The sequence below is a fragment of the Chiroxiphia lanceolata genome, chromosome 6 (genome assembly GCF_009829145.1).
Source record: "Chiroxiphia lanceolata isolate bChiLan1 chromosome 6, bChiLan1.pri, whole genome shotgun sequence".
NCBI classification, from domain to species: Eukaryota; Metazoa; Chordata; class Aves; order Passeriformes; family Pipridae; genus Chiroxiphia; species Chiroxiphia lanceolata.
Genome location: NC_045642.1, coordinates 24,095,525 through 24,112,214, shown reverse-complemented (window position 1 = coordinate 24,112,214; position 16,690 = coordinate 24,095,525). Strand labels below are relative to the sequence as shown.

The 16,690-nt window shown below is 33.4% G+C and overlaps 1 protein-coding gene across 5 annotated transcripts in view; it reads left to right on the top strand.

Annotated features, from left to right (window-relative positions):
• Positions 1 to 16,051, top strand: part of FUT8 (fucosyltransferase 8) — a 111,775-nt gene extending 95,724 nt beyond the window's left edge. For all 5 annotated transcript variants that reach the window (XM_032691250.1, XM_032691252.1, XM_032691251.1 and 2 more), the window contains 4 exons: positions 1,611 to 1,857; positions 3,083 to 3,259; positions 9,515 to 9,665; positions 12,414 to 16,051. In XM_032691250.1, coding sequence (XP_032547141.1) covers positions 1,611 to 1,857; positions 3,083 to 3,259; positions 9,515 to 9,665; positions 12,414 to 12,731 — 893 coding nt within the window. In that variant the 3' untranslated portion in view covers positions 12,732 to 16,051. The remainder of the gene's footprint in view (positions 1 to 1,610; positions 1,858 to 3,082; positions 3,260 to 9,514; positions 9,666 to 12,413) is intronic.
• The last annotated feature ends 639 nt before the right edge of the window (positions 16,052 to 16,690 follow it).

The window sequence follows — 16,690 nt, the reverse complement described above, 5'->3', positions numbered from 1 at the left end:
TCTGAAGTCATACTAATAAAATATTATCCATTATATTGTAAGAAGACAAAGCTCAGTATTTTTACTAAATTTATGAACTTTTATTAAATCTTTTCCTGTGTGTGTGATATAATAGATGATAAAAATAGGAATTGGCTTATTGAATTAAAAAGGATCATCCATACCTGTAGTACATTTTCTATGGGAAATTCTTCTAAAAAATTCCCCTTACAGTGATGTTATACAGTGCAGTGATGAAATATTGAATAGGAATCTAGATTTTCCAAATCTAGTAGAAATTAATTGAAAATATACCTAAGAATAACAAACATTCCTTATTTAAATAGCCATATCTCAAAGAGTTACTGCTGAATTTTGACTAGTCTTGGTAGGCTCATGGGTGTTAATGTAGCATTCTGGCAATGTATGACTTAATCATGCAATTATCATACTTCTAGGACTTTGTCCCAAGTATACTGAAATGAGTGCATGTGAAAGTGTTCTAACCTTTGGGACTTTTAACTGTTCTTAAACTCTTAAACTCATTATTCCTGCACTGAATTGATTTTTTTGGCCATAAGATTTACTTGGTCATCAACAGTTATATGAGTTTGATTTGCTTATATTTAAAGCAGTTTTCTTTCCTGGCTGGTGAGCACTAAAGGGAGAACTAACCATCTTTGCCAGTAAACAATGCAAACAACAAAAACATTATTTTGGAGCGAATGAGCACAGTGGAAATATTACCTGAAATGTTCAGTGCTTCAAAAATGTAATGTTTTGTTTTATGTTGTCATGTATTATAATTTATTTCAGTATATGAACATAGCTTTGAATTATCAATTATGTAGATGTTTGTGTTCATGTAATTTGTAAAAACTCTTAAAAAATGTTTAGTAGCTCTTAAGCCCTTCTAAAGCATCCATCCCATACTATAGTTAGTATTTAAAAGATAACAAATTCTTACCTGGATGCATCTCACATGCTTATACATTCCTTGTGCTTGTGTTTTCCTTGATCTATTTAATTTGCCACTTATCTTCATAGTTTAAATTCTTGAAGCCAGGAATTGTCTTTCTTTTCTTGTATCAACAGAATAGCTAATTCAATGGTTGTAATGATGTCTGAAATGCCGAGATTTACTCCAATAAAATGTACTCAAAAGAGCAGCAGAGCCGTAGTTATTTTTTTAACAATTTCTTATGCCTCAAAATATTTCTTTGTTTAATTTTTAACAATTAATTGAGTTTTAGACATTTTAGATAACAAGTCTGTCCAAGTAAGCCTTACCACACAGTAATGGTGTAGTTGTATATTAAAAGGTATGAATATGTAAAGCGGAACACATTTTTTGTATTTTATTAACTACCAGCTGCTAAGAATTCAAGGACCTTCAATTTTGTTCTACATAAGTGCGTTGTTAGATACAGTTCATATATAAGTCCAATCTAGAACTATGATTTTTATTAGATTTTTTTAATACTATTTTGAAAAAGTAGAACAAGGGTTAGGTAGTCTTTTTGAAGTAGAAGATACAGATTAGCTGATATGTTTGGGATATTGTTTGCCAGTGGTAAAGTTTATTAATAAAGTAAACTACTTGACTCATCCTAGTATGTATTTTAAAACAGGTGAGGCTAATGATAAGGATGTTCAGGTGGTGGAACTTCCCATTGTTGACAGCTTACATCCACGGCCACCTTATTTACCCTTGGCTGTCCCTGAAGACTTGGCTGATAGACTAATTCGTGTACATGGGGATCCTGCAGTGTGGTGGGTTTCACAGTTTGTGAAATACTTGATTCGTCCACAGCCCTGGCTAGAAAAAGAAATAGAGGAAGCCACAAGGAAACTTGGTTTCAAACATCCAGTGATCGGGTGGGTATTTAGTTTTCTTTTTAACTCTCTGTGCTTTAATATGTGTATGTAGTGATTTCTGTTCAGGAAAAACTGTTTTATGATGATTATCCAAGAGCCTCAAGTATTTTGTAGGGAGAGATGTAGAGATTTCTAGATGAAGCTATTATTTTTTAACTGTGCATAATACAAATTGATTACAAGTACTCCTTCAGCATACTTGTATACCTGCAGTTGGACTGATATATAAAAGGCATCTCAGTAGAAGATTTTTTAACATGTCCTTTCATGTCTAGTAATACAGAATTTTGTTGATTTAATTGGCTTACAGCAATTAAAGACACAGACACTTTACTGTCTGGGTCTTCTTTTTAAGTGCCTATAGCTTTTTCATTTGAGGAAAAGAGGCTAGGCCTACATTTTACATGCCACAATCCACAACTAATTTTATCACTGGCTACATATGGACATGGTATGTGCCTTTTGCTTCCCTGCTGATTTTTTCACAGTTGCTGTTTCTCAGTGGTAGCTATGAGTTGGAATGGTCTGTATGGGGAGATATGGGGAGAAGGAAGGAAAGCACCTGTGGGCAATAAAGAGCAGCTTGTGGAAGAAAGGTTTTGCTGTCATATAACATGAAAAATGTTGTTGCTGCTGTACTAGAGTCTGCAACTACTGCTTCCTTTGCCAGAATTTTCCTTCAAACCTTAAACTTTCTTTTTGAGGAGTACACAATAGGTTTGTCCAAATGTTAGTTGGCTTTTGACCATTGAGTTGGTAGGCCCCTTCACCACTGGTGTATATGAAGACTTGTTAGGTTTCAAGATGGTTGAAAAGATAAATTTATAACAACCTTCATTCAAACCATGCATTGTAGTTGGTGTCCCAATATATCCATGATAGAAATATTCCTGGTTTCCTTTTGAGCTGTATTGATCAAGTATTATCTAGCTACAACAGATAACCTTCTGCACAGAAGAAACACCTCGTGTGCTGTAATTCAATGTCCTTCGTTCTTTTCCTTCAGTTACCTTGTGCCTTCTTTTCAAGATTACTATATTGCTTTCAAGAACAGACTGACAGCTAACTTCATGCTGTCACTGTGTCTTGATAAACGTGGATGACTTTTAATCCTTCCTTATTTTATGTAGGAATTCAATTAGTATGCAGTCTAAAAGCACAGGCATGAAACTTAGAGTAAAAATTTCATTTGCTAAAGTGTGTATTGTATTCTACCTTTTCCCAGCGTTCACGTTCGAAGGACAGACAAAGTAGGAACAGAGGCAGCATTTCATCCGATTGAAGAATACATGGTACATGTTGAAGAGCGCTTTGAACTTCTCGCTCGCAGAATGCAAGTTGATAAAAAGAGGGTGTATTTGGCTACAGATGACCCTTCCTTGTTGCAAGAGGCAAAGTCTAAGTAAGATGAATTATGTTTATATTACAGTTTGTTCCTTCTGGTTAGCTTTACAATTTCTGAGTATTGTGCACACCCAAGTTTTAGTATAATTTTTTTCATCCTTTTTTCAGTTCAGATTGCATTTCATTTTCCGGTGATTTTGATTTTCCTCTAAGATATGCTGCTTTTGGATTTTTGTCCCCCAAGTATGCTTTTCAGAGATTAGTGTTAAAAATCTAGAAGAGTTGAGCAAGATACCTCTGACTATTTAAAAACAAAGCAATGCTGTAAAAGGGAGGTAGAAATATAAATATTAAACACACCAAACTTTTTTAAAAACATACATATTAAAAATAAACTATTTAGGAATATTGTAAAAACTGGTTAATATATTAAGAAATTTCACCTGTCCAAAAAATACCTTTCTGTGAATAGCTGCCAGAGGAATTTTTGTAAGTAGGTTGAAAAGCTTCTGATGACTTTCAGATAGACTTCTATATTGACAGCTTAGAAGACTTTCACCCTACATGTTGAATGGTTTTAAAGTTTGTCCTTAACTATATCTGGGATTCTTGACAGTGTCTCTGTCCCTTTTTATCCCCTTTGTCCCTTCTAGCTCTCTAGATGTGCAGTTTGCATTCTTTTACTCCTAATATGGCCTGTATTTACATGTAAATTAGTACTTTTAATTAATGAATACTTCTTAAAATCAAGGTTACTCAATAGTGGCAAGTTTTTGAACTGTTTTATCCTTGGTAGACATCCTTGGAAAAAAATATATAAGATAACATACTGTGTAACAAATTTTCTTTGGAATATACAAGGTAAGCAGACAATGTTATTTTCTATTAGAGGAATTTTCTACAGCATTGAAAGTCTCTGTATTTCAACTGTGCTATTTCTATTTTTCTTTCATATCTATAAAGGGCTGCTGTTTAAAGTTATGGTGTTTTATAAAAACTAAATGAACATACACAACTCCAGATGATGGCAACCTAATCCTTCCATTTTTGTATTTGTAGAAGCAAGAACAGTATCAGAAACAATTATAAAATAACATTTAAAGTGCAGATCTAAACAATGAAAAGACAGGTAATACAAAATTGAGGTTATAATATTTAATTCATTGTACTGTCCTACGTAACTTTAATTAGTTTGTAACATAACAGAATTCACTCTTTCTGTAACGATCTTAGTTATGCATTTTTTCTTTACTTTTGTTTGCCTTTCAGTTTTTAGCACTCTTTGTGAATAATAATGAGATGCTCTACCTATGTAAACATTTCATCCCAAGTTTTCAATAGCAACAAAAACTAATTGTAGAAGTGTAACGGGTTCAGTAAAACAGTACTGGGTTATGTTAAGCATTGCAGCTCAGGTCCATTCCATATCACAGTCTTACTGCACTATGGTAAGCTACAGCTCAATAGTACAGCATTGATTTTGTATGTTTTCTTAATTAATGAAAGGCATAGAATCTCTAAGTAGTGGAGAATTTTTTATGCATTACTGCTGAGTTTTCAGGTCAAAGCTTACACCGAAACATAATTTCCTAAGTTGCTCGCACCCTACTGTTGCTTGCAATTGAGCAGAAGGCATTTGAAACTTACAGTGATTTTACAGGAGGCAGGATTTGATGTTTTGGCATTTAAGGGCATCTGAAGGCAGGTTAAGGTCATTTTTTGGCAGTAAAGAAGCTTTTCTTCTTCTTCTTGTGAAATCAACTACAAATTAGTTTACACTTCTGACAAAAAAGTCACATTGAACTACCAAGCTTTGATAGAAACGGCTGTCACATTGCAGTAGCTTATGTTGCATTCTTTATTTAATGCAATGATATTAGTAAAGTACTAGATATTATATCTCTTTACGTGAGAGTGATTGGCTGTCAAACAGTGTTGGCATTTAAATAATGAAAAATTAGCCAACATTCACATGAATAGGCATCTTGTTTCTGTTAAGGGAAGTATTTTAAACTATTCGTAGTCATGAAAACAGAAATGTTTTCAGGAACTTCCCTTGCAGTCAGATGTCTGCTAACTGCAACTACAGTAGTAAAAATAGTGGAGTCACTACTGTCAGTTTGTAGAGTGTTTTTGTTTGTTTTATTTCCAAAAGAACGAAAGAAGTGGTATATTTTCAGAATTAGGACGATGTAGAACACCTTGAGTAGAGAAGCGTGGTTGAGAGTTCAACAGCTGTAATGATTATGGGATAAAGCATCTGACTGGTTCTGGTAAGTAGAGGTCATGGTATTTGTCCTATATAGGTGATATGTTAGAGATGGTGTAAATTGCTTTTTCTTTGGCTGATTTTATAGTTTTCAAATGCAAATTTTTGATTGTCTAGTATTTGTATTTCTAGTCTATAATACTAGTTTACAGTATCTACAGAATACTCTTTAAGGTATTCAAAATAATACAGCTGAATATGCACATAAATTCTTAAGAAACTAAATTTAATATATTTCTGGTTTATATATGAATCTATTTAGGTCTCTTTCTTGTGTATATGAGCACAAAAATTCAACAAATCACATTCTTCCTTCCGGATTGTTTACTTGTAAAGTCATCTGTATTTTTTTTCTTTTTCACTTTTTATCTACTTCCACAATAGCGGGTTAATGTCTGTGCACTATCTGTAGTTGAGCTATCCCACCCTGCCCCAAGTCATAGTATGTCTGATATATAGAATTCAGCAGTCCTTCAGACCTGACAAAATTTGTTACTCTATCTGTTTACACATATGCTCACAATCTTCTTTCAGAGGAAAGCAAATTTGCAGTGCCTTTTCTGGACACTTCCACAAGCCTAGAAAACTGAGAACAGGAGCTTGGGACTCACCTTGGTTTGCATCTGCAGTGATAAGCTGTAGTTACACAATTAGTTGATCAGCTTCTCAAACCAATTGAAACTTGAAATAGTCCCATAGTGCTTGATTTGTATCCTTATCTGAGGCTGGTAGGTGCAGGAAGAAAACGTTTTTAACTATCTCTTCCCTACCTCCTTCTGATTTCGTGTTTTCCCCTTCTCCTATAAGAAAAAAAAATCCTTCCTGGCCTGTACATAGGTTTCAAGAATCTGTTAGATAGCTTTTGAAGAATTGGGTATTATTTTTTGACATGTGGAGGAGATACACTACATGTATGTAGTCCAATACAAAGAAAACAGAGTTATACTGGTTTCCATTCTTTGGATTTATCTTGGAATAGGTTGCCCAAGGAAGCTGAATACCTCTATCCCTTCAGGTATTTAAAAGTATTGGAGATGTGGGACTTAGGGACTTCGTTTACTGGAGGACTTGGCTGGGTTTATGATTGTACTCAATGATCTTAAAGGTCTTTTCCAATTTAAATGATTCTATGATTCGCAATCGGGTCCTTTCCTGTTTTAGAGAAGAGAATGTGTGAGTAAAGCTAGAAGGCATCCTACCAAAGGTTGTGTTTAGGTGATTTTGTCAGTAAGAATATGACATATTATTAATCATTTGCCACACATTCAGGAATCCTAGTAATAGGATTGTGCCTAAGTTCTACTTCAATAGAAAAAGCATTTCCCAAAAGCTTACACTGTCTTACATTCGTCATAATATAAATACAGAAGGAAAAGGGAATAGAAGGAAGCACGAACTAACTATAGAACTTTAGAATTTTCACTTTCTTTGCAACCATTGTTGCAGGAATCGGACCTAAATAGAATCTAAAGCTCTATAGTGAATGGGAAGGAGAATTAAACTTCACTTGATGCAGGAAGTCAGTGGGCTACATACGGCTTGAGAGAAGTGTACGCTTGGCCTTTTTCTTGGTATTTTTTTCTTTATGTTCTGCTTTCAGCCTATGTTGGAGACAGGATAGTGGATCAGAAGATTCTTTGGTCACACTGAATATGGTTGCTATTTTACTAACATTTTAAAAGAAACCTCTTTTTCCAAGCATGAACACTGTGTGTGTGGGAAAACATGAAAGTGCTTGTTTGAAAACTTAAATGTGTGAGTGGATAAATTATAAGCTTTGATCACTGTTTTGAAGAAATGGGCTCTGAAACTGTTGGTTAGATGAATTTGGATCAACTTTACAAACTGGATTGAAGACTAGATTTAAAAGCATCTCAAAGACTGTTTCCAGAATAAAGGAAAGAAGGAAAAAAATTTAAATTTATGCATAAAAAGATGTGTAAATAATTCTGACTACTTTTTTAATCAGATCCAATGAGATAATTTTTTTTTCTTGTGCTTCATTCCTTAAAGTTGACTGATCTTTTGCTAGTAAGAATCAGATTCTTCAAGGAAAGATCTTTTGTCTCTATTCAGCATGTGGATTCTGGTTATCTCTGTTTCTCAGCTAGTTTTCAGAGTAGAGTAGGACATATTTCCATTTGGTCTGTACTTTTTTCTTTTTAAAAAATATGAGTATGATTAACACAGTGGAAACTGGAATAGAACATATTGCAAATATTATGGTGCCGTCTATTGTATTTTGAGAGGTGGTTAAATATTAACAAAAAATGTTAGACATGAAAGGATGAGAAGGAAAATTAAAATTGTGGAAGAGTTCTTATTAAGAAAACCTGTTGTTTCATATGCTCCTGTAATTTCTCAGAAGAGGTCTTATTGTAAATGAATACTATTTCCACCTTCTCTTCCTTTTTTATTTTGTTTTGTCTTGTTTTTTGATGTAATAGGAACTTTCCCTGCCATACATGATCAGATACAGCCTTTAAAGTTGTCCTGCTATTAATGTAAAATTTACCATACATGCCACATCAAATGTGGGAGATTTGCATACAGTTTTTTGATTTGCTCTTAAGCAAATCAAGTTATTTTCTGATTTGGTAGTCACAAAAGCCAGCCTCTACTTGTCCATTTCACTTCTGAAAACAGTTTGTCCATATATTTAACATTACAATGGAATAAATTGGGCATATACTAACAAGAGATTGTCATAATCATGTCTGATGTGTGTCCGGAGCGCATGCATATGCTGCATTGTTGTATACAAATACATGTTAACTTCATTAACTTTATAAGACCTTATGAGTTTAAACCTTGTTTTGAGCAATGTTTATCACAGAGCTGTCAAACTTTGAAACATCTAGTTATGGGTTTAGTTTATTGTTGCTCCAACATTACAGGCAGCTCTATATTTTCATTTTTCTTGCTTAAACAGTATCAGAATGTTTAATTCTTACAAATGTAATATTAGCTGCCTTACTCTCTTATGTAATGTATTGATTTATATTTGCTATGAAGTTGTGAATTTGAAAAAAAGTTGTTATATTTACATATATAATTATATATATATATGTATGTATTTGTTTTATAATTAGCCCTGCAGCTGAAATTTTGTAGTTGACTGGTTAACCATTTGAGTTGCACTTCGTGATTTAAATATAATTAATGTGCAACATCAAGGTAATTACCACCTTTGTTATGTCTCTAAAAATGTGATAGGGGGCTGATTGAAAATTTAATTAATTCATTCTCCTTTTCACAGTTTCTTTCAGATTCAATTCCCCACTACAGGGGCATAAATATTTTGAGACAGACCATTACTTTTTAATATTTTTAAGTAGTTATTGTTACATGATAAAATCTTTTATTTTTAAAATAATATAAAACAAGGTTTTATATTTCAAATAAAATATTTTGACTTAAAGTAGTACTGCTTTTTTTTATAAATAAGAAAAGTGCATTGGCATGAAATTTTATGTTTATTTCCTTTTGACCAGTAAATTGCAAAATTTGTTTTCCGTGTGGCTTTAAGAACAGTTACTTTTTATTATTTTCGTTAATTTAGATTAATTTATTAAATATGTCCCTTTTACAGGTGACTGGGGTTTTTTGCACAGTGTCATAATCAGTATCTGCCAAACAGTGTGGTAGCAAATGTAGTATAGTAAAGTCAGAATCCCATGTCCTATTTAGCAGTAGAGAAAACTAAGTGATCTGACTATATTTAATCTAAAATCAGCATATCAGCATCATTAACAGAATGTGACATATAATTCCTGATATTTTTTCACTTCCTCTACAGTCTTATATATCAGACAGAACTTACAGCATCTTTTAATTTCTTTTCTTTTCTGGATAGAGGGCATGATTGGAGGCAGCAGTAACATTCTACAGGGTTCAGCAAAATTTTAATTCACTTCCTATAAGGCAGAGACTCACTTAACACAAACTATCAACCTTAACTTGCAGCAGAAATAATGCTTCTTAAGAAAAATTAAAATAAATAGAACAAGACTTTGCTGTTAACAGTGTGTTGTATTTTCACAGGTATCCAAATTATGAATTTATCAGTGATAACTCCATATCCTGGTCAGCAGGACTTCATAACCGATACACTGAAAACTCCCTTAGAGGTGTTATTTTGGATATTCACTTTTTGTCTCAGGCAGACTTCCTGGTCTGTACGTTTTCATCCCAGGTAAACTGCAGTGCAAATACAATGTATAATGTAATAGATTATATGTACCAGTTCTAAATCTTAGTCTTCTTCATACTCCTGTTATCTTGTTCTCAGTGATCTCTCATGAAAATTTTAGGCAAGAATCAAAGGCTTGGTATTTTATGTGAACATTTAGAGGACTGTAAGCATTGGTTACTTCTCTTTAATTGAAGTTACTACCTGAAGACATTCGAAATAAGCAAGAAAAAATATTAAACATGTTTGAGTTTCTTGTTTTGCATAAAGTTAATGTATAACTTGTATCCATCCATTTCTATGCAGCTTGGTAAGGCATTTGAAATAGATAAAAATAATTGTAAACACGTTTAACACCTTAATTTTTCATGAAGGAAATATACAGCTTGTTTCCATCCATTTCTACACATCCTTACATTCTACTACAGTTCAAACATATCTGCTGTTGCCTTAGTTGATGGTGGGAGTGCAAAAGATGAAGAGCACTGACATTTAGTTTCTCTTCAGTCTATTCCATTTCTAGCAATCCAGTGGCAGCATAATAAGTGTGAATTCTGACCTCTGTAATCTGTAGAGACTTCTTTTTGCGCGTAATTATATGTTACAAGCTTCCTTTCTTGAGTGATGTGATGAAGGAAATTGGAGTCCAGTAGGAAACTGAATCATATAATTGTCATTGTTGGTATTTGGTTCTTTATTGCATTATATTGTACATTAATTTCATATATCATGAAAAGCTTTTATAAAAAGCTGTTTTAAGATTAAAAGCACAGCAAAAAGTCACCAAGCAGTATTTTGGGAGTGGTATGCTGATCCACCTGATTCAAATATGGCAACATATGATTGAAGTCAGACTGAATGTTTTTGATGTGCTGTTGTCATATATTCTCTTAGGTGACACAATCACATGTGATTGTACTGTTAGATGGAAGTGGACACAAAGCTCAAAAGTTAAAATTCACTTAAAAAGAAATAATTTTTCCACAGCCTCAAATGTAAATTGTCTGCTGCACTGTAATTACAAATAAGTAACAAGCATAATATTAATACTAATTTATGGTCAATACAGTGATCAACTTGTCAAGTTGATCTTGACAAGCAGAATTCATAATAACATTGCCATAGCAAGAAGACAGCAAAACCACAAAAAGTATAGAAAAGTCTCTTATCCTTCAATCATCCTTGTAGATACACTTTATTTACTGTTCGCCACACTCTGTAAGAAGACCTTTTATAGCATATTTAGAAGGTTATTAATATAGGCTATTTCAGAGCAAGACACGAGTAAACTCATGCAGGATTCACTTGCTAAAAAGCATTTAGCTAAATGCTAAAAAGCATTTTTAGCACTTGCTAAAAAGCTGTAAAATCTTTAGTAATATGTGTGTGTATCCTCTTCCTGGGGTACATGCACATGCAGAGAACAAACCATAAAAAGCAGTCAGAGAAGCTATAAAAAAAATAAACTTTTACAAATGTATGGGTAAGCAAATTGGTTTCTACGTTATGGTGTGTAACAGGTACTTCAAATAATTAACTTCAACCTGGTCTTCTGAAAGCTACTTCTCAAAAGTTAAAGTTCAGATAGAGAGGGATAAAAGGAAACCTATCACATTTTTAAAGTAAATGCCTCTCTCAAAGAAGCTAGGAATGTACAAATATGTCTGGTTTGACTGATCAAAGTTCTATTCACTGTATCTTCAAAGGGAGAAAAGTAAAATCAAGCTTTACTGTATTAACATAGACTAAAAATTATGAAAAAGCTCAAATGCTTCTTCATATTGAAGAAATCCACTGTATTGTTAGTTCATTAACCTTTATCAAACTTATGCAAAATCAGGGAAAGTTACAATAACGCAGATCAGAAATCAGAAAGCTTGCAGTGGCCAAATCAGACGCTTGACAGAGAAGAACTTTCTAGCCAATTGTTGAAAAGAGCTTTGTTTAATATAGTGGCAGCCTTTTGTGTTTCTGGCAACTCTGAGAAGTACAACACAATTCTGATATGGGAACCTGTGTTCAGTTTGAAGAAAATTCCCTTCATAAAACGGAATATAATGACAAGTAAAAATACATCTTTCTTCTCACCAACATCATCGTCTTGCTGAAATTCAGTTTCGTTTACTTGTCGTCTAAGCTGCCAATAGTCATAATTCTATCACTGTTCTAATATTATAACAGCATTTTAAAGCCTTGGACTTCTGGAATTCCTTGGTTGTGAAAATTGGAACTTCCTTTAGAAAAGTAAACATAAAGCCTCATTATTGCAGGATAAACTTAGAAAATGTAAGTTCTAAAGGTTCAAAGGGAAGTAAATACAGTTTTTAGTAGTGGTAGAAAAAAACTTAATTTGTGCTTACATTTGATTGGCTAGAGATCATTTATTTTTAAAAGCAGGATTGCTAGTGTTCATATAGATGTTTTCAGTTTTTACTGAAGAGTTGACTGTTCTAATTATTTATCAATTTGTTTATTTGTTTACCAAATCTGATCACCAGAGGATTAATTAAAAAGCAATTTCATGCATCTTGTCAGTGAATATCCAGTTTTGGGGGGTGGGTGGTTTGAGGTTTGCTTGTTTGTTTGTTGGATTTTTTTGGTTGGTTGATTAGGGTTTTGTTTTTTTTTTAAACTTGGGCATTCCAAAACTTGATCCTCCTGGGAAACTTACCATACATTGATTGCTGACTTCCGTGGTATATTGCAGGCACACACAGTGTTAATGGCTTCTCTTCTATTTTTATTTCTAAGGTTTGTCGAGTTGCCTATGAAATTATGCAGACATTGCATCCAGATGCTTCAGCGTATTTCCATTCTTTGGATGATATCTACTACTTTGGGGGACAGAATGCTCACAACCAGATTGCTATTTATGCTCATCATCCACGAACTGCTGATGAAATTCCCATGGAACCTGGAGATATAATTGGAGTAGCTGGAAATCACTGGGATGGTTATTCAAAAGGCATCAATAGGAAATTAGGAAGAACAGGCCTGTACCCATCCTATAAAGTTAAGGAGAAAATTGAGACAGTCAAGTATCCTACATATCCAGAGGCTGACAAGTAGATTAAAAAGAAGACATTCAGCAGTAATTCTCAGTTTTGATTGGTTCGAACCAACCAACAACACACTAACTAATGGTTTATATGGGATTTGAATTTGCATTTTAACATGGAGTTAAAATCAAAACCGTTGCAATGAAACTGGATAAGAAGCTGAGAACAAATGGATGGGCTATTATCTGAACTTACTCTTAAACATTTTTGTTATATGCACTCTCACACATGCACACACAAACCCACATATAACAGGAAAACTGTTGTTTTATACTTTTTGTCTCTTTTCAGGATTTATCCCAGTCATTAGTCTTACGTGAGCTTTAGGCTCTTCTCTCTGCCATTAATTTACAATAATGTTCAGACTTATAACACTGCCACATTGTGTAATATGAGTGACATGAACATATTTTGTATGTGCAAAATTTAAAACATGGTGCCTATATTTGAAAAGTTTGTGACCTTTTTAGAAGAGCCATGCCTGTTTCACAATGGGCAAGAGTCAACTTTCATCTGGTGTTACCGTGACCACTGAACTTGCTTCAAACAAGATTCAGATTTCAGACTAGATTTCTTTACAAGTTTGGGGGTTTTTTTTAGCATTCCATTGATTACTTCTCATCATTAATAAAATAAAGGATAAATTCGACAACAAAATAGTCACTGTCTGTCAGGAACTTTTGTGAACAATGCCATGAACAGATTCTTTAATAGTGATAATGTTTCTGGACATTGCTTTTGATTGAGAAAAAACCAAAAACAACAACCCACAAAACCCACAAAAAAGGGAAAAAGTAGCCGGAGTTTCATTGAATTTTAAAACACTGTGTAGTACAACAGTTGTGTAGTGGCACAGTGCTGCTCAGTTTTGTGGACAGCAGAATGACTTCAGTGACTAAATTTCTTACATTTACTCTCTAGTACTATTTTTTTACCTTCTATATTTCTCTTCTGAAATTAATTCAGGTTTTAGGGTATTATAGGTGGCCTCTTATCTTTTTGGCATTGAGTGTAGCTACTTTGAAGTAAAATACTTCAGGTTATCCCATTTATAGAACTCATCAATCTGGACTACTTTAAAAAAATCTAACAATTTACCCTCAAATAGTAGGTTTGAGAAAAATATACACAAGGATGAATTTTTATGCATGTCATGAGGTTGTTAGTAATTCTTAGTGTTTTGAAGTCTTTCGCTAGTCAGCTCTCTATTAAGAAAAGAGAAATCACAAAATAATTTTACAAACAAATTCGTAGATTTGGCGGTTGTGTGTATATATATATATATATATATATACATAAGCAAAAAAAAAAAAAAATATATATATATATAAAATCTTCAAGATAACAAGAGATTGTTTCCAAATAAGAAGAATATTAATAACGTTTTATAGGCTCTAGTGCAATTCAGTCTGGATTACTGGAAGTGCAGAAAATGTTTACTGTTCAGGGACTGGAAAAATGCCACGTGAGTAAAGATTAAAAAAGCATAGTTGGTTGACCTTAACAAAGCAAAAGTATATTTAATTATATTTATGAATAGATGAAGGATAGTGTAAACATAATGAATGGAGGCACTTGACCATGAATAAATGTTAGGCTGAAAAATAAAAGGAAATCTCTGGCAGTGTGAAGTTCAGCAGCAGGCTTCCAATTGAAATAGTGGTGAAATGGAACTGTATTGGAATGTGAAGGAATTACAAAGTGGTACTCTGACATTACTTGCAGGACTGATCCTGTAGATCTGTTCCAGTAACGTGTTCCTTAACTGGAAAACTGGTTTGTGTCTTGAAAAAGAGTAACAAAATCTAAGCTGAAAACTTCTGTTGGAAAAAAGATACATTGATCGTAGTATTAAACAGACATATCAGTGAAAATGAGCATAGATACCACATGAGATTTAAAGACTAATTGAAGCATAATGGCAAATGACCAGGAGTGACCAAGAAATGCTAAAGATGATGAATTTTTGTGATGAAAGATGCCTAGGGTTAACTGGTGTTTCTGTATCTTGGAACTAGAAGTGGCTTGATGTTATTTTCCTAAGTGATTCTGATAAATTTTCCACTAACTTAGGCAAACATGATATTTCAGAGGTACAAAGGTAGGGTAAATTGTAATTTTTTTAATTTTATTTTGAATTGTACAGATAAAGCTATTGCTGCTTTCTTTTTCAATTTGAAAAAAAATAATCCGAACTGATGCACATTTCTTCCTCAACAATTAAATCAATTCATTTTATCTTTGGGAAAACTAATTTAATTGTTTCTCCACAAATACTACATTATCTGTTTGATATTTATAGATTTTGAAAATGTTTTATTTTTTAAACTCTTTACTTATGACTTCAGAGCTCATAATTTCTTGCTCATTTTTAGAGTGTGGTTCACAAATAAGATTCATAAATAAATGAACATATGAAAATTCCTCCAGAGTCAGGTAACTCAGTTGAAAATACTACTAAAGAAGATAAATAACAGAACATCTAGGATGAACCCAAAGGCAAGAGCAGATCTTCTGAGATGGATGGCAATGAGAGAACTGAAAACACTGATGTTATAGAATATGTACCTATACAGTGTGGCAATTCCTCTGCAGACTGTATCTGACAAAGTACTTGCAAGGTACACATGCCTCCTTACGTATTCTGAGTACCTAATGAATAATTAGGTCATCATCTTTGAGAAAATGATCATGAAATGATACAAAATTATAGAGTTACTGTTAATAATTCAGAAATGTACTAATGTAGATGCTATGATCTTATTCCCCTGGGTCTTATGATCCTCTAGTGCATATAATTCAGTACTTCTCGGAGGAAGAAATCTAGCAATACGCTGCTTGCTAGATGCATCTGTTTCTAGAGATTTCTTTCAGTTAAGACTACCAGTTAATTACGTCTTGGAATCCTGGGACATTGGTACACTAAAACTGAATTTGTTTTATATTAAACAAAATGAATATTTGAGACTTTATTCTTGGTTACAATGGAGTCCAGGTAACATGTAACATCCATGGGTAAGTGGAAGAGAGAATCCCAGATTTTTATTGTGGCTCACATAAAAGTGAAATAACAGGAAATAAAAATTTTGTCTTTAATTCCTGAAAGCAAGCTGAATCTCTTGAAGGTTGTGAACTCATTAAGATACTAGCCAGAATGCTTGCAAGGAAACAAGTGTACGTCATGTTTCTTCTGTTCGCCTTGTAGCTGTGCAACAATCCAGTCATGTAATTTTTGCCTCATACCAAACCACCTTCTCAGACATCCATAAAACAAAGAGCTTTCATACTCTCTTAACTACTGTTTAATTAAACTTTCCTCTTTAAGAAACATTTGTATGTGTGTGTGCATGTTGTGTACATAAAAACGATATGAACAGCACTCTTTTGTTCTTTGCTATTTTACATTATCACTGTCACATTCTGTGTAAAAACTTACTTACCAGGTAACTGTAGTCTCTGGAAGCTCTCATGCTGCTTACCAGTCAAGAAATTTATTCTGGGTAGTTCAGTTTATCTAGTCTTTGGTGACAGTGGTCACCTGGGGTCGTCATCTGCGGTTTGCTGCTACCGCCAACCTGAGTTCTGTCCTTGATTTGGCCTGTGGTCAAATGCCTAGGATTTACAAGCCTTCTCTACCAAGATCCTACTCATGTGAACTGTTGAGTATTATGGATTTGTTTATGAAGGATTATGTTTTATTTCAAAATTTTAAAATATTTTTAAATGTTTATCTTCAGATAAGTCTTTTGTTTATCCCTTCTATCACTGAATTTTAAGGAAGTTTTAAGGAAACCACTGAGTTATAAGGAAACCAGAAAGATTTCTCTCCTATACCAATTTTTCAGAAAGGAGAACTGGTGATAGCTTTCTTACAGAGAGATATTCACAATGTAAAAGTTTCCTCCATAACGGGTTTTATGTTTGTTTGGTATGCAATTATAAAATAAGGATCTTGTCTTCTGAGCTAGG